Source organism: Diceros bicornis, chromosome 1, assembly GCF_020826845.1.
Source record: "Diceros bicornis minor isolate mBicDic1 chromosome 1, mDicBic1.mat.cur, whole genome shotgun sequence".
NCBI lineage: Eukaryota > Metazoa > Chordata > Mammalia > Perissodactyla > Rhinocerotidae > Diceros > Diceros bicornis.
The window spans coordinates 40,695,749-40,713,314 of record NC_080740.1 but is presented as its reverse complement, the minus strand read 5'-3'; the positions used below and the strand labels follow the sequence as shown (position 1 = coordinate 40,713,314).

General features: G+C 35.6%; 1 protein-coding gene across 6 annotated transcripts in view; it reads right to left on the bottom strand.

Annotated features, from left to right (window-relative positions):
* DMXL1 (Dmx like 1) overlaps positions 1-17,566 on the bottom strand; it is a 131,846-nt gene that overhangs the window by 82,571 nt on the left and 31,709 nt on the right. For all 6 annotated transcript variants that reach the window (XM_058539116.1, XM_058539078.1, XM_058539068.1 and 3 more), the window contains exons 6-13: positions 16,686-16,752; positions 15,139-15,317; positions 10,964-11,153; positions 9,304-9,472; positions 6,055-6,267; positions 3,670-3,923; positions 2,875-3,559; positions 2,663-2,784 (exon numbers count right to left, since the gene is read on the bottom strand). In XM_058539116.1, the coding sequence (XP_058395099.1) occupies positions 2,663-2,784; positions 2,875-3,559; positions 3,670-3,923; positions 6,055-6,267; positions 9,304-9,472; positions 10,964-11,153; positions 15,139-15,317; positions 16,686-16,752 (1,879 nt within the window). The remainder of the gene's footprint in view (positions 1-2,662; positions 2,785-2,874; positions 3,560-3,669; positions 3,924-6,054; positions 6,268-9,303; positions 9,473-10,963; positions 11,154-15,138; positions 15,318-16,685; positions 16,753-17,566) is intronic.

The following is a 17,566-nucleotide window of genomic DNA, read 5'->3' as shown; positions in this document are numbered from 1 at the left end:
CAATTGAATTAAAAATAATTAATAACAAATAATGTGAAATTTCAGACATAATAGATAAATAATAAGTTCAAGTAGGGCTAAATTAGTTCATAAGTTCCCTTCGTTATAAACATTCCAAGACTTTACTCCTTAGTAGGGAATTACATAGGAATGAATAAGAGTTACAGCTTGCTGCAGAAAAAAACAAAAGCAATGTTTGGTAACTGTTAGAGGAGAAAAAGTATTTTACACCCATAAATGTGAAAGACTGACTTCAATCTCATGGAAATGTTCTAAGAATCAATGTTTTTTAAGCATTAACTTTGAGGTGAGAGGATGGAGCTAAAGAAACAAGCTGACATACTGTTTATATATGCTGATTTCTTAAGCCACTTATGTCCTGACTGCTCTAGTGAAGGTCTCATTGTTAAATTCAATCTTCCTCATACTTGATCTATCAGCAGCATTTGAACCTGATGATCACTCTGTCCTGGAAATATTTTTCTTCACTTGGCTTCTATTATACACCACACTTACCCCACTTTTAACAATGGAATGCCCTAGGGTTCAATCCTTCTATCACTTCTACTTTCAAAATATATTCTCTCCTTTAGTCATTTCATCCGGCTCCACAAATTTATATTCTGACAACTACTTATTTTATATCTTCAGACTGGGCATCCCTCTAAACTCCAGAAATTAGCCTACTGGGTCTCTTGGATGCCAAACAGGAATCTCAAAATTAACATGTGCAAAGCCAGGCTCTTGAATGCCCCTGCTCCTCAAAATCTGCTACTTATACATTCTTTTCATTTTAACTCAAGGCAGTTCTATTTTTCCTAGTGCTCAGCCACAAACCTTGGGAGTTATCTTCTTTTTTTCACACAAACTCCATACCCAGTCCAATCCTGATTATTCAATGTTCAAAACATACCTAGATTTGACCAATGCTTATCATCTTTATCACTAACGCTTACTACTACCATCCTAAGCCCCTTTGACTCTCTCCTGGACTACTGCAATAGCTTCCTAAACTGGTTTCTCCAATTCTACTTCTGCTTCCCATGTCTAATCTATATAGCAACCAGAGTGATTCTTTTAAAACCTAAATCAGATCATATCACTCTTTCATTCTCTTCAATGGTTTGTATGTTATTCCAAGTAAAAGCCAAAGTTACCACAACGCCCTATGAGGCCTTACCTGATCTGGCCAGGCTAACTTTCTGACTTCATCCCTGACTACTCTCCATCTCACTTACTCTGCTCCAGCCACATAGCCTCTTTGCTGTTCCTTTAAATACCAAACATGCTCTGGTCTCAGGACCTTTGCACTGGCTGTTCCTCTTCCTGGAATACTCTTCCTCTAAATATCCACACAGCTAGCTCCTTCATCTCCTTCAGTTCTTTAATCAAATAGTACCTTTTCTGTGAGGCTGTCTCTAATCAGCATCTTACTTGGCACTCTCCACCACTTTTGCAATACTATTTCTCTCCATAGTATTTATTAATATATTTTTACCTTTTTTTATGTATCCCTTTACCAGAACGTAAGCTCAGATTTTTGTCTGTTTTGTTCACATCTAAATTCCCAGCACTTAGAACAACTGCTAAAAATAGAAGGCCCTCAATAAACATACATATTTCTACCAACACGCCACATATGTGTTTTTGAAAAGCCTTGTGTTCTGCAAAACCACACATTAAAAATAACTTAGGAGGAAAAAACAGGATTGGAGCAGACCACAGACACCTATGCAATTTTGTAACCAGAGCATTAACAAAAACATTAATTGGTAGCTGAGGAGATGGCTTGAATCTCCTAAACAGGAAGCTCAGTATGGCTAAAAGTTACCTCAGGGGATATTTAAAAACACCAAAAGTGGAAAAACTGGCTTGCTGGAGGTGCTGAGACAATGCAGACAATGGTGGGATGCTATTAGTTGGGCATAGGAAGAAGTGCCACCTGTCATAAGACAAAAGCTTTGCAACGGTGTTGAAAGGACTCCGGCCTGTACTGCAACCAAAATCAGAGCTTTTTTCTTTCTTGGTTAAGACTAAAATTCCACTTCTGTTAATCCAGCTCCCCTTGCCTAGAAAAAACGTGCAAATGAACCAACATAACTTCTACATCATACTCCCAGTAGTCCCCATTTATCTTTGAGCAAAGAACTATTACAAAAACACATATTGTAGGACACTAGACTCTACTTTTGGAATGAATGAAGGAAATGGTTTCTTTCTTTCTTTTTTTTTAAAGATTCGCCCTGAGATAACATCTGTAGCCAATCTTCCTCCTTTTTTCTTTCCTGCCCAAAGCCCTAGAACATGGCTGTATATGCTAGTTGTAAATCGTTCTAGTTCTTCTATCTGAGCCACTGCCACAGCATGGCAACTGACAGACAGTTGGTGTGGTTCTGCGACTTGGAAGCAAACCCAGGCTGCTGGAGTGGTGTGCGCCAAACTTTAACCACTAGGCCATCAGAGCTGGCTCAGAAATGGTTTCTTTTTAAAGGAGCTTAGACTCACTGTAAGGGTACAATGCAAATGTGAAAAAAATAAGTAAAAAATATACACATATTTATCACAAATTATATGTCACAATTCTAGAACAGGCCCAAGAAGTAAAAATTAAGTATCTATAAACATCATATTATATACTTAGTTTTAAAAGCCATTTACTTACAGAAATTTCAGGATTAGAAAGCTCATATAGAAGTTTCTTGGCATCAATAACTGCTTCATATAATCTCAGATATTGTCCATCACTTGCTACAAAGCATGCACTAGGAGAGTTGCAATATGCACCTAGAAAGTATTTACAAACATTTAAGATTTAACCCTTAAGCGATAATGTCAAAAAATCTAAATTCTTTAAATACAAATCAGAATGCTTACCTAGACAGTAACTGGGTATAAGAGTAGGCAACCATGCCACATTGGAAAATGCAGAAACATGAAGAGAATTAATCCGGGCAAGCTCAGAAACACCTCCAGAAAAAGATAATGGTCCAACTGGATCGACTCTCCAAAGAATAAGCTCACTATAAACTGCACTGGTGTCCTGAAATGCCACATCAACGGTTCTTTTATTCTGTTGTGTCAAAGAAGATTCTTCAATATTTACAGCATCACAAGGCTGCTTTTCGTTATCAACATCTGGTGTCCTTAATGCGTTATGGTGTGACGTTGTCAGCAGTAATGGTAATACTGAGTGGCAAGCTAAATCATTAAGATGAAAGCGATGACCACAATATCTGGATTTGTGGGAAATACTGAGAACTGTAGAAAAAGCAGACTCCTCGGCAAAACTGACCAGCCACTGATTCAGAGAGCCATCAGCGTGCTTTGAAATCATCATAACATTAGGGGTAAAAATACTTAATTTTAAACTATTAGTTGATTTACTGTGACCAGAAGAGATAAGCATTGACGTGGAACGTGTGAGGCTAGAAGGTTTTTGTTTCCCTTGCTGAATAGCCAAGTCAACATTCTTGGTACAGGCATACATCACTATGCTTTTACAGAGAGAGTTTGCATCACCTGTGGGGAAAGCTACAGGAATTCTGGAAACAAAGGACACCTAGAATTAAGAAACTGAGCATTAGAATGCATGAAATTATATAAAGAGGTATTCCAAAAAGTACTCATATTTAACAAGAAGTAGCTCTCCAGAGATCATAATAATAGTACCTGAACTTGACGAAACATACCAGGCTGGTATTCATCCAGCCAATCCACATGCCAAACCAGCAAAGAACCATCCATGGGATGAATACTGAATAGCATGTCTGCATTCTTACTCCATTCAGACAGAAGTACTTCAATCTGATGATCAATGGCAGCTGACGGTAATGGTATAAAACTTGAGTTTGGTACCATTTTATCACTGCCCAATTCCTTCTTTTCACGATTTATTTTCAGATCATCAACACCATCATCCGTTTCTATAAGCAAAAGTGTTCATGAACCAAGTAAATACAATCAAGCTATTAATAGAAATTAAGAACTATCTTTATAAATGCATTCATGATGAAAAACATAACAGTATTTATATAAGCAAGAAATGGGCTCCCCTTTAAAAATAACTTTGCTCCAAGAATATAAGGGCACTAGAGTTAACTCAGTAATCAGAAAGTCTTTAGGACTGAGTCAGTGGATTATTGGTAGAAGGATTAATATTGGACTGTAAAATAGGTAAAATGGTTTCTAAACCCAGATGTACCACAATTAACTACTCAGAAGTAAGACACGCTACTTCTCTGGACCTCAGTTTTGCTCATGGTAAAATGAGAGAGCTGGAACTGAGGCTAAAATTCTGGGCTGAATTTTTAAAATACATTATTTGAATCTAATTTACACTTTCCTCATAATACCAGATTTATCAAAATCTGAGTCTGCTACACTAGCTATCCTCTAGGTACATGCACTTACAACTGATACATCTTAAAGAAACCATTCTAAAGGAATACATTTATAGTGCCCAATTTCCAGACTTCCTTCCACATATAGGTATTTAAAAATAAACTTACAGGTAAGTATGTATATTCTGACCTCTATTTCAAAAATTCCATTCCCTACTCCTGGTTAGGAATAGAGAGCTTTCTTAAACCAGACTCTCAAAAAATTTTAGACTGTTTACCAGATTTAAAAAATTAGTAAAGACATACAAATCATTAAGAAAAAGAAAAATAACAGAAAATTAGGCAAAGGGCATGAAGAGGCAAACCACAGAAGGGCTAAAATAATTCTGTTCAATTTGCCTCAAGAAAATGCCAAGTAAAACAAGATGCCATTTTCCCCCTATCAACTGGCAAAAAAGTAATATAACAAAAAGATCTGGTGTTGGCAAGGATGTGAAAAAAGGATATTTGAATATACTTAGAGGGAGTATAAACTGGTAAAACATTTCTGGAGGTAAAACATTGGCAGAAGTTATTGAAATTTAAAATGTTTACACTCCGGTAATTCTACAATCAAGAATCTACCTTATAGAAAAATCTACACAAAGATGAAAACATGCGTCATTGTACCATTATCAGTATAGTAAAAAACAATTTAAATCAATTTAAATGTCTATCATTAGAGGAAATGCTAAAGTTTTCTCTTGACATGGAATACGCAGGAGCTGTTAAAAATAATGAGATGAAAAGTGCCCATTACAGAATTTAAAAAGCAAGCTGTAGAACACTATTTTTGTTTAAAAATGAACTCCCGTAGTAGAACTTTTTAAAAAAATCTACCTGTATACATGTTTGTATAAGCACAGAAAAGACTAAATCTGGAAGGATACTCATCAAACTTAACAAGATGGAAACTTCATACCTGTCTGTACTGGTTTGATTTTTTTTTCCTAATGAGCATGTGTGATCTTTTAATTAAAACAAAACTTTTTAAAAAAGAAACATTTATGAACCACATAGCAGAGATGGCTAGCTGCCCACCAAAAATTCATGCTTCCCAGTCCTTAGTACAGAATGGTTATCCAATCAGGGACTACATGGGCCCTGTGACTACTGCTTGCCAGTGATATGAGAGTGAAAGTGATATGAGCGTGGAAGTGATATGAGAGTGGAAGCGATATCTGCCAATTCTGAGTCAAAGAAGTTGAGAAACAGCTGTTCCTTCTCTCTCTCTCCCCATCTGACTGAGGCTGAATGGTGGAGTTTAAGGCCCTAGTACAATGCTTCTCAAACTTTAATGTACCTAAGAATCACCCAGGGATTTCATTAAATTGCAGATTGTTTAGCAGCTCTGGGAGCAGCCTGAGATTGTGCACTTCTAACAAGTTTCCAGGTAATGCCAATGCTGTTAGTCCACAGACAGTCTTTTAAGTAGCAAGGGCTCAGGGGCTGACAGAAGCTAAGTTTGGAGAATCCTGAGTCCCTATATCATCATGTGGAAGAAAGCCACCTGGAACCGGAACATCTACACTAGATTATTATTAAATGAGCTAGTCCAAATTTATGCCACTGCAATTTTGAAGTTTCTTTCTGACAGAAAGCTAGTGTTACTCTAATATAAAAATCTTTGCTACTTTGAACAAAACTACATTTTTTATCTTTCTTTAAGCTTTACCTTCATCAGATTTTACATCTGCCTGATTAGAGTCTTCTACACTGGCCTCAGAAGATGGTTGTTCAAAACTTTTTCTAAGTTGCTGTAAAAAGACTTCCATGGACAAAGTAAAATGCAGCTCTTTATTGTTTAGCCAGTGTACCACAAAAGGTCCACTCTTCTCTTCATTTTCACTTAGACTTAGAGATGTAATAGAAGGCAGAAGTGGAATGTCTATAAAGAACAGAAACAACAAAAAAACAATTAAAATTTCTATCATTTTAGCATACAAAATATCCAGGTCTCATATTTTTATTATTGACTGTTACATTTATCTTTAAACCTCTGCAATACATTTTATTTAACCTATAAATAAGATTCTCAACATAATGTTTGCCGTGATTATTATTAATGATAACAGACTTAACTGGTAAATTTAATATACTTAACTATAAAAGATAAAAATTACATATCCTACATCATATAGCACAATTTATCTATACATACATATGTTTTCTTTAATTCTAAAAAATATTCTCAATAAGAAACATGTTTATAATTTGAAGATGTGTAAATAGGAAAGTCTTCCCAATTTATACACAAACTTTTACTGGTAAGAAATATATTTTATCCTGATCTACCATGAAAAATGCCATCATCATGATGTCAAAGGAACTAGTGATATATTTATCTCAATAGCAACAACTTCCTTTTTTACTTAATAGACTACTAACATTTTAATGATCTACCTATCTAATTCTAAGATAGATACTGCATCAAGATTGAAGTTGGAAAGTATGAAATTGAGGTTCCCTTCTTATACTCAAGAAAGGCATTCAAGACAAAACAACTCAGCTAAAAAAAATTGTACCTTGATAGTACTTTTGATATAATTGCTAAATTAAGCATACAAATTCAGAGTGAGTTGTGACAAATGATAATCCTTAAATAATAGAGGTGAAGAAAAATTTGTCTATCATATTAAATCAAATCTAAATCTAGCTCATGCTGGTGGCTGCTGAACAGCAAAGGCTAAACAGATTCAGGGAATGTAAACAATTATCTCCAGAACAAATCTATTGACTTTTTTAAAGGAAAGGTTAATAATTTGAATTAATTATTTGTTCAAACAATGTGTGTATTGTTGGACACCAAGAGAAACAGTATTATAGGGGATGAATGGTAAAGGAAAGGATAAAAGAACCTTTCTCCTGTTCCTTCTATTGGAAGCAAGTTCTAAGAGTTGACAGATATAGCCAATTCAAGATCTCTGTTTATAACTATATATTCATTAGTATAATTACTTGATTAATATTATCTATCCTGTCTGATTACATGCTTCATGAGAGCAAGGATCACATCTGTTTTGATCACGACTGTATCTCCAGTTCCTACCACTATCTCCAGTGCCTATACTAACAAAGACTAAACACTCAGTAAAAGCCTTGAGGATCTGCACAGCCAATCCCATTATGCCCAGGTGGGTACACAATAATGCCAGGGGTTAAGACAGTGCTCCCAAGAATCCTAATGGGTAGGATTTTCTGGTATTTGATTCACAATCAACCCAAAAGAGATCAGCAATACACTAGTAGACCACAGGCCTAGCTGTTAAGTACACAAATAATGCAGAAGCATTCTGGCTAGAGGGAAACTCACAATTCTTCTGTTTCTTGACCTCACTCAAAGAATTTGATGAAAGTCATTTTTTATGAGAAATCTTCATAGAAAGGGTATAAGAACTAGAACTAAGAGAACATGCTCTTCCAAGCTCCTCTCCTGTATCTATTTCTATTGATGGGCAAAAAAGAGAAGCTAAATCTGAAAGTTGGGCCTTGAGTAAGAAACAGAGCATCGAGCAAGGTCATTCCAACAGATCTAATTTAGGGCAAGGAATTCTCCATAGGGTCTTACCTAGATGTTACTAATATTATTTTGCTTTGATTTGCACTATATGTATGGATTTTCCTTAGGGACCTAAAAGCGGAAGAAAAGTTTTAGAGTTTTCCTTATTGGAAGGTAGTCGAGATGCTGCATTGGAATTGAGGGTTTCTTTTTCTGTAATCTCTTAGCCTTTTCCATTAAAGAAAGAATTCAAACTTTCTTTATTCTCAAAATATTGTCCTTTACTCAGCAGAGACTTTCAAAATTATTCCACTGAACTTAGAATTGTCTCTGGGTATTATAACCCCTGTCAGTGGATGTTTTTTGATAAAGGTAATGGTTATTTCTCAAGCCTATATAATTTTTTAATAAAAATAATTCATTATTTTCCCCTTTATATTTTCTTGGCTCATGGATTCTTTTAGAGTTGAGACTGTTGTTAACCAAACAAAAGCTAAGAAAATCAGCAAATACTCTTCATTCCTACCACAAGTATTTCTACACTTTAACTTATAAGCGCACTTCTCAACTTGGATTCAAGTAACTAATAGACCACATTTACCGCTATGTTTCCTTAAAGAATGCAATACTGCAAATCCAGTGTGCTATATGGAAATAGGTTATGCTTAATTTATGCTTAAGAATATCCCAAAATATACAAAAACTCATCAATAGTGGTTATCTTCTGGAGAGAAGGACTAGGGTGGGGTAGAGGTGAAAGGAGGCTTTTACCTTTCACTTTCTGTAAAGATGGCATTTATCATGTGTAAATATTGTTTTAAATCTTCCCAGTAATATTTTCAGGTTCCACTTTAAATGTTCCAACTGTGACCATTTGGTTTTTAAATTCACAGAAAATATTTACTAAAATGATAAGCACTTAAATCTTCAAATTCAGAGATAGATCTAGATATTCTAGATCTTTCAATCTGCCCAATACTACATATTTGACTTATAGAGATAAGTTTCTTATCTTAACTAATTCTTCCAGTTATAACTTCTACATATTTCTGCTCTTTTTCTGAAACGGTGCCAAACATCAAGTACTAAACACACTGCTTTTATTTCAACAACTATACAATAACTATAAAATACTACGCTGTGGTGTTAATCTCTATGTTAAGTATTAGTTGAAATCTCAACTTCTGAATAAACTAATAAAGAATCTCAATGATTTATCAAGATCTTAAATCACAAACCAAATCATAGCCTAAACAAGTAAACAAAAACCTCTTTTTGTGTAACCAGTGAGCTGGCTATAATGAAAAGTTAGCTAAAAAAGTCACCTTCAATTTTTCACTTACTCAAAAACTAAAAGTATAACTTATTTGTTATAGAATCAATCTACTCAATTCCAAAAACACTTTTTGAACAGTGATTTATTACCCGTGGCTGGGTTGATGCTGGCTGCAATGTGAAAGTGGCAAAGTGCATTGGCATGCAGGGGAGTGTTCCTGTGGACATGATGAGGATCTTGCTGATGTGGCAGGTATCCGGTATGTGCTACAACTGCAAGTGATCTCCTCCGACCTCTACGAAAATGTCTCAGATTTACCTGTGTGAATAAAAACAAAGTAAAACTAATGCCTATATTGTCATAAGCATATATGTATAGGTTACATAATGACTGTTAGATATTACATATATCCTATTTCATATGAGTTTATATGTACAAATATCTTCCAGTATTTTTGTACAGCAAATCTGAAAGCTGAAGGATAAGCTTAGAACTTAAACTGCCTGACTTTTCTTTTAACCATCACACAATACTTTGCAATTTTTATTTGGTTTATTTTCTGATAATTAATTTCCTGAACTTAAAGTGTACAATAATGCGTCTGTGGACAATGATGTCTCTAAGTATACTGTTCTGTTTGTATCCAGTTTACTCCTTATGACCACAAAGCACTGACTACTACTACCATCACACATTAGGATGATATTTCATAATTTACAAAGCATTTTCAAAGAGATCATCTCATTTGACCCATAAGGCATACAGTGCAAATATTATTATTCTCAACTTGCACATCATAAAATAGTTAATACAGAACCCAAGGTCATCTAAAAGTAGAAAAAGGGTCTTCAGATTCCTAGTCAAACATTTTGTTCAGCTAGTATTACACATAACCATTCTAGTGGTTGTTGAATCTCCATGCAATATATGTTTAATTATATTCTGAGCCATTAGAATACTGTCCAAATTTGAAAAATAGTTGTCCCATAATCACACAAAGCATTCAAAGATAAATCATTTTTAGATGACTTCCTGTTTTCATATTAAGAAAATGAGACACTGTATTACTAGTCTATGTTCCACTAGTCTAAACATCAAAAATTGACTTTTACTTTCCACACTAATTAGTAAAATAAATACTCCAAGTTCTGGGGTGTTCTAAACATAACAAATGGAGAACAGAATCTGATCAACTACTCTAATCATTCCTGTAATTAGGACAAAACGCCCCAAGCTCCAAAGAAAAAAATAAACTTTTACTGTCAAATCTTTGCATTCTCAGATTTTAATTTTAATTTACTTTATATTATTTTAGCTAAGTCAAGTTGAATCATTCTTGTGTTATCATCAGTTAACCTAAGATTAACTTCATAATTATAGTTTTATGCTCTAGACAAAATCCTTAAGAATATTTTTTGAATCAAATAAAACTGAAAATTTTCTGAGAATTGTTTTCCTAAGACATATATACTTTTTCCTAACTATCCATATGACTTTGAATATTAATTAGGATGAATGTTACCAAAAAGGCAATGTACAAAACATTTTAAAACTTATAGGGGGGCCGGCCCCGTGGCTTAGCGGTTAAGTGCGGGCGCCCCGTTACTGGCGGCCCGGGTTCGGATCCCGGGCGCCCACCAACGCACTGCTTCTCTGGCCATGCTGAGGCCACGTCCCACATACAGCAACTAGAAGGATGTACAGCTATGACCTACAACTATCTACTGGGGCTTTGGGGGAAAAAAAATAAACAAATAAAAAAAAAATTTTTTTAAACTTATAGGAAATAACATTTAACAAAACACTTACATCTAAGGCATTTTGAACTCGTTCTTTACTGGAAACATTTCTCTTGAAGTTATTTATTAAATTAATTGGTTCAGTCCAATGGTTGCAGTCACCTCCATACAACAAACAGTCATTTGGTAAAAATGTCTCTACCCAAAGACGACACACATTATCTTTGCAGCAAGTCAACAGTACATTACATACAGAAGCCCTAAGGAATAAAAAGATTTTAGAGGCAAAAATATAAATTTCACACATTATCACATTCTACAATGTTGCCATAATTATTTAAATGCACACAACTAAGGTACCAATGGAGAAAATGTCAATATATATTTATGCAACATATTTAATCAAAACCATTATAACTGAGTGGGTATTTGATTTCATCACAGCAAATGCTTGCTAATCTATTCCTTTTCTGCCTTGAATCCAGTAGTTCTTGTAAGATTCTTCTTATATCTAAAGAACAAAGACTGAGATCATGTCATAATCCCTCAGTTAATAAGCAAAAAAACCTCAATATCTTCTATTAAAATTTTCTGATTTATTCAGCGGATGGTTATTATTTGAATTATTTCATAGTTCTTCATTTTTACTTCCTGAAAAGTACATGCACACTGGTCACAAACAAGCTACAGTAACTATTTAGCAAACTTATCCTCTCCTTGCCTAACATATGCCAAAAGCAGTGAAGTGCAAAAATAGAAAATTCACGATAAAATAAGTACTAGCCACATCCCTCCTTAGTCATTCTTGACTTGCAGTGAATTTACTGTCTGGCCACTCCACAAAACAAAAGCAAAATCAATTACATATTTATTAATAAACCCCATAAGCATCAAGAGCTCAAAGGTTGAAACCCTACCTACAAAGACTACCTTCAATCGGGTAACTCAGAAAATTTAGAAGAAAAAGAAAAAGAAGTCACAATATCCTGTAGTAGACACTTATTCAAACATATCTACCTGATTAAAAAAGAACAAAAGCAAAGGGGAAGAAAAGGGAGAAGAGCATGTTTTGTCTTGGTTGCTCTCCCCTTCAGCTTCCCTCCTCTGTTCTCTCACCTCTCTCTCTCCCTTCCGCTCCTCCTCTTTCTCTGTCTACTCCCCTGCCTTTCTCCCCTTTCCACCCACTCTCTGGGGTTCTTTCTCTCCGCCTTTTCCCACAATTCTCTGCTTCTCAGCCTCTCCCAGGCCACCCTCCCTTTCCACCTCTCCTCCTTCTGACTCTCACCTCTTTCCACTTCCTAGGGCCCCTTCCTTCTTCTTTCCTTTTGAAATCCTCTGTTTCTCCCTCTTTTCCCTATCCTCATGCCTCTCCCTTCTCCTCCATTTTTCCTCCCTTTTTTCTCTACCTCCCTCTGACCTTCCCCCCTCCTTCTTCCCCTTCTAGTTTCCCTCTAGCACAATCACATACACACTGGCAGTGACAATGAGATTAAAAGTAAGCACAGAGAAACAGAAGAAAATATATCAAAAGGTAGTATGGAAAGTTCAAGGTTCATAGTGCCAATTAGTAACTGGCAGAATAGGAAGGTTTATAAAGGAAGAGCTGAAGGTAGGAGACTAAAGGGCTAAAAACACAGCAATCAGAAGAGGCATAAGAACTCAGGGAAGAGCAACAAAGCAAGCAAGAAAGGTGCACAACTCAGAAGCATGGAAAGAGCTCAAAGGTTGAAACCATTTTGACCATTGAGTGCGGTGGCCCCAGGTGACTCTCCTCAGGATACCAGGCCTTACAGATAGTGTAAACAGCTGGCAGGTAATATAAGCAGGGCATGGAAGAAATACCCTAATCTGTTTGAAGAATTTCTCTGGTAATATCTCCCTTCCTCACTTCTTCATCAGGGTATCTTATTCTTTCTCTTCAACACATATCATATTCAGGTATAGCCAAAACAACAACAACAAAAAAGTACAACCTTACGGAAGGCAATGATGTGATGAGTAAGTGTCAGCAACACCTATCCTATCTTGATATAACAACAGGCTAAACTACTTATCTAGAACCAACTTTTGAAAGTTCTTGGAGGATATCCAAACCTCCCAACCTGTCCTACACTTATCAGTTTTTAATTGGTAAAGAAGTATATGCTCATAACAAACACTCCCCATTCCTCCCTCTCAAGCCAGTAGTGCCCTTGCATAAAGTATTACCATCTTCTTGAGTATTTTAATTTATTGTGAAAAACAAAGTACCTGTATCACCCGGTGAAGATGTCATATCAAAAAGAGCAATGGTCTTTGATGGGATCTCTTTTATTCTCATGAGAAAGGGTCAGCCTTTCCACTACATAACTGCAGGCAGTTGGTGAAACAAAAATGAAAACTAAAAGAGCTCAAGGAGATCAGCTGATTCTTAAATGACATGGATCCAAAAGTGAAATTCTGGAGACCTCTAAAAGATGCCATAACTAAGGGAGAATTCTAGTTCTATATCACAGTTCCCTATACTACAGAATTTAATTGATAGAGCTAAAATGAACATAGGCAGGAAAAAATCAGCTGGTATGCCTTATTGCTGTTATTGGCATTCATAATGGCATCTGCCTGTGCCTCCACTGTGATTACTTTTGTCAAAAATGAGGGAACAAAACTGACTGTCCTCTCTCAAAAGATAGAGTACTTCATAAGCCTCTTTTTAGTATTCTGGTGGTCTAACCATCTGCGAAGGAAAACACTTGTGTATATCAGCAGAAATCAGTCTCTGAAATGATGTAATTTTCAGATAGTTCTAAAAGGTTCACAGTTTGTGATGACAGCTATTTTTATTGAGGTCATTTACAACTTTTAAAAGGAGAGTTAACATATGCCACAGCTCATTCTATTCTAAACACATTTTTACATTCGTGGGCAATATTCTCAGAGGTACTAGAGCAATAGTTCTCAAAGTGAAGCTGGGGTGAGTGTGCTTTTGCTAACAATATGGATTGCCCACACCACTCTCGCTTAGCCCAAAGACTCTGACATATCCTCCTAACAACAGAACCATTACTGTTCATTACTGTTCCTAGAGTGTCCTACTTCTATGCTTTGTTAGATTGGAGGGCTGGGGTAGGAAGAATAGTATCTACTGCACTAGAAAATAGTTTAAAAATCTTAGGTATAACAATGATGGATACACGTCGTCATATATTTGTTCAAACCCATAGAATGTACACCAAGAGTGAACCATAATGTAAACTATGGACTTTCGGTGATGATTATGTGTTGATGCAGGTTCATCAATTGTAACAAATGTACCACTCTCGTGTGGGATATTGATAACAGGGGAGGCTATGCACGTGTGGAAGCAAGGGGTATATGGGAAATCTCTATACCTTCCCTTCAATTTTACTGTGAACCTTAAACTGCTCTAAAAAAATTAGTCTTGATACTAAAAAAAATTTTTTTTTTAATCTAGGTATACTCTGCTCAAAAGAGCAAAACTAAAGTCAACAACTGATCCAGATACAGTACCACATATCAGGTTAAGACGTCTAAGGTGACAAAAAGGTAGGGGAAAAACTACTGCTCTATGGTCTGGCCACATTGAAAATGGCCATGTGGAACAAAAAGGGATTTCTACCTATACTTAAGTAACTTAATAAGTATAGGCAAAAATTCAGTGGGATGTCAAGTCTTGCAAAGACTACATGAAAGAAGGGAAACACTAACAGGCATGTTTGTGCATGCATGTGTAGGTTAAATTAATACCTAGTTCAAGGTATCATAATATATTAACTCATTCTTTTTTTCTCAAAGATGTGGGGTGCAGTTAAAGAAATGTTTGAGGCCTCACAGTATATCCTCTCAATAAAGCTGTTTTTTTTTTTTAAAAGAGGATACCAGAGGAGATACACATAGAAGGTACAAGACAAGGCAGTGAAATGTGAAAAAGTGCATGCAAATGACAATTTGGAGAATGATTAAGAGATGAAAGCACTGGATACATAACACAGAGAAGAAAGAGATGCACAACTCTGTCACTTAGACATCTGATACGAAGGTAAATTACCCTTTCACACACTTCTTTTCTTAAGTGTCAATCATAGTGATCTGTGGCCAGAGGTTTGCCAGCCAGGGACTACCTAATATTACTGGAATCTTCAAAGGCAAAAGTTCTACAGTACAGATTCTCTAAGTGAAAAAAGCAGTCTAAGTTACAAAGATAATGTTCTCTCAATACATGGGAAAAACGTCTAATCTACTGACCTAGGCATATATTTGCTTGCTTTTCGCCAGGAAAATCCATTTACAGCTCGAGGATGGGCCAGATACACAAAAGAAAAGTCAATTTCTCCTTGGGATTGTTTTTCTGAACTTTTATCTGGAGAGGTAACAGCTGTCCGCCAGTTTTCTACATTATACCATACCTTTAAAAGACAATCATCCTAAGGAAAAAAAAATAGAAAAACATCTAGATCAGAATTAAATTAAAGGTTAAGTCAGAAAGCAAAAGAAAGATTTTTCTCCCCAATCACAGGAACTTAAGGATGGGAGGAGGGGTTGTGCATGGAGGTACTGAGAAGAAAATCGCTGATTCTGATACTTTTCTTTTAGTATTCCTTAATTGCACTTTGAGAATTAAGGTGTGTGAATGTGTTTATTTTGCAAGGGTAGGTTCAAGGAAAATGCTAGTTACCCTATAGTATGGAAAATGGAGTCATTCAGGAAAGACTGAAAGATGAAGTTAAGGGTTCAATTTTCCCACTGAGCCGAATATCAAATAAGAAAGCACTATCACTAGCAGACTTACAAAGACTGTTAATTTTTGAAAACAAAATGAATTTGTTTTCAAATTCATGAACTCAAAGAATTCATTTTTTCAAAGAATTCATCTTTCAAATTCAAAGAATTGTCTCATGAATTATCAAAAGAATGTTCAAACAAAAATGTTGAAGATGATAATAACTAGTTAACTACTACTACTACATAAAATATTCTAAGTATAATCAAAATTGCATCCCTGATTTGGGAAGGGAAGAACAAGGGAGATTAGAATGTACCACGTTCTGCTCTTAAGCTGTAATTGCATTCCCACCTGTAAAGTCAATCAAAATAAACAGCTCCACTCCTCTCCCAAAAAAAACCTCACTGAGGATTTAGGGTATCTCACATTCTTAGTCTGCAGAAGGCTTTGAGCCATGAGAACAATAATTTCAGACTGTTAGTTGTGCATGTATTGCTCTGTGAACCAATGATTAAAAATAAAACAATATCAAGGAAATACATTGTCTTGAAATCAAGAGGTAAAAACAAAGAAAATGGTTACAAATGTCCTTCTAGAAAATCTGTCAATTCTTATATTTTAAATACAGCCTAATATAGCTGCCAGCTAAAACATAATTAATATAAATAGTAGCTCTACTTTATTGACAGAATACTACATGCAAGACACTGTGCCACTCACTTCACATACACTGTCTAAATTAATCCTACGCTTAATGACCTATGAGGTAGGTGTTACTATCCTCAGTTTACACATGAGAAAACCAAGGCTCAAAGAGATTAACTACTTGCCCAAGATCAAAAAGTTGGTAAATGGCAGATTTATAACCAGATCTACCTTAAGATCTGTGCTGTTTCAATTATACCATACTGCCTTTGAACACAATATTTAGCCAATTTTTTGCTATTTAACATTTTTAATAGAGATTATTTTCAACTTAAATAAACAAAAGAATGAAGCTGGTTAATGTTTTTGAAGTTTCAAAAATAAACCATAAAAACAACTTGGCAACAGCATTTTCACAAATCACCTTCCCAGCAGTGGCAAAGAATTCTCCATCTGGTGAAAATTTCATCAAATGAATTTGGGAAGCAGTTCTGCAAATAAACAGATAAAGAATAATTTTCAAGAACAATTAAATAACAGAATGCAATATTACTTCTCTAACCTATATTCTGCAATTTGCTTCAAATTTTGTGATAACAAGTTTCACAGTCACTTTTAAGTATATCTCATAAATGTAAAATAAATTAAAAAACATAAAACTTTAAATTAAACATAAAAATTATTTTTTATATAAAAAATATCCACACAAGAACCATGAAAGGAATGATTTGTCAGTCTTTAAAGCTTAAGACAAAAGAGTCATAGTTCTCATTCTCTTAGTATGTGAGAGAGAAAAAGGTTTCATTCTTTAATTTGGAAATCTAATTTCCAGAGCCATAGATATCTATATTCCAACATACATTTTCATGGACAATAAATCAATACTTTAAAATGAATCCTGGGGCATTTCGGCGCCCAGTAGCCGAATGGCGGCCTCTGTACATGAGGCGAGCAACGCTATGGACCCCACAGCACTTTCCTGAGTTGGCCATTTCCGACTCTCCACGAGAGGCTGCTATGGCATTCCCCTCACCTGCAGCAGCCCAGCTTCCTACTGGCGAGCCTGAAAGCTGACTCTATAAATAAGCCATTTGCACAGTGCTGCCAAGACTTGGTTATTCAAGTCATTGAGGATTTTCCTGCAAACATACAGCTCTGCTAGTGTCTCTTTGGGCCATGGCTCATAAAGAGACATGGCTCATACACTCCTTGAAAAATGTTATTACTGATTCCCACCTCTGAGCACTGCCCTACACAGAGGCCTGACCTGGTATTGTGACTGTCACGTTTATAGACACATTTAAA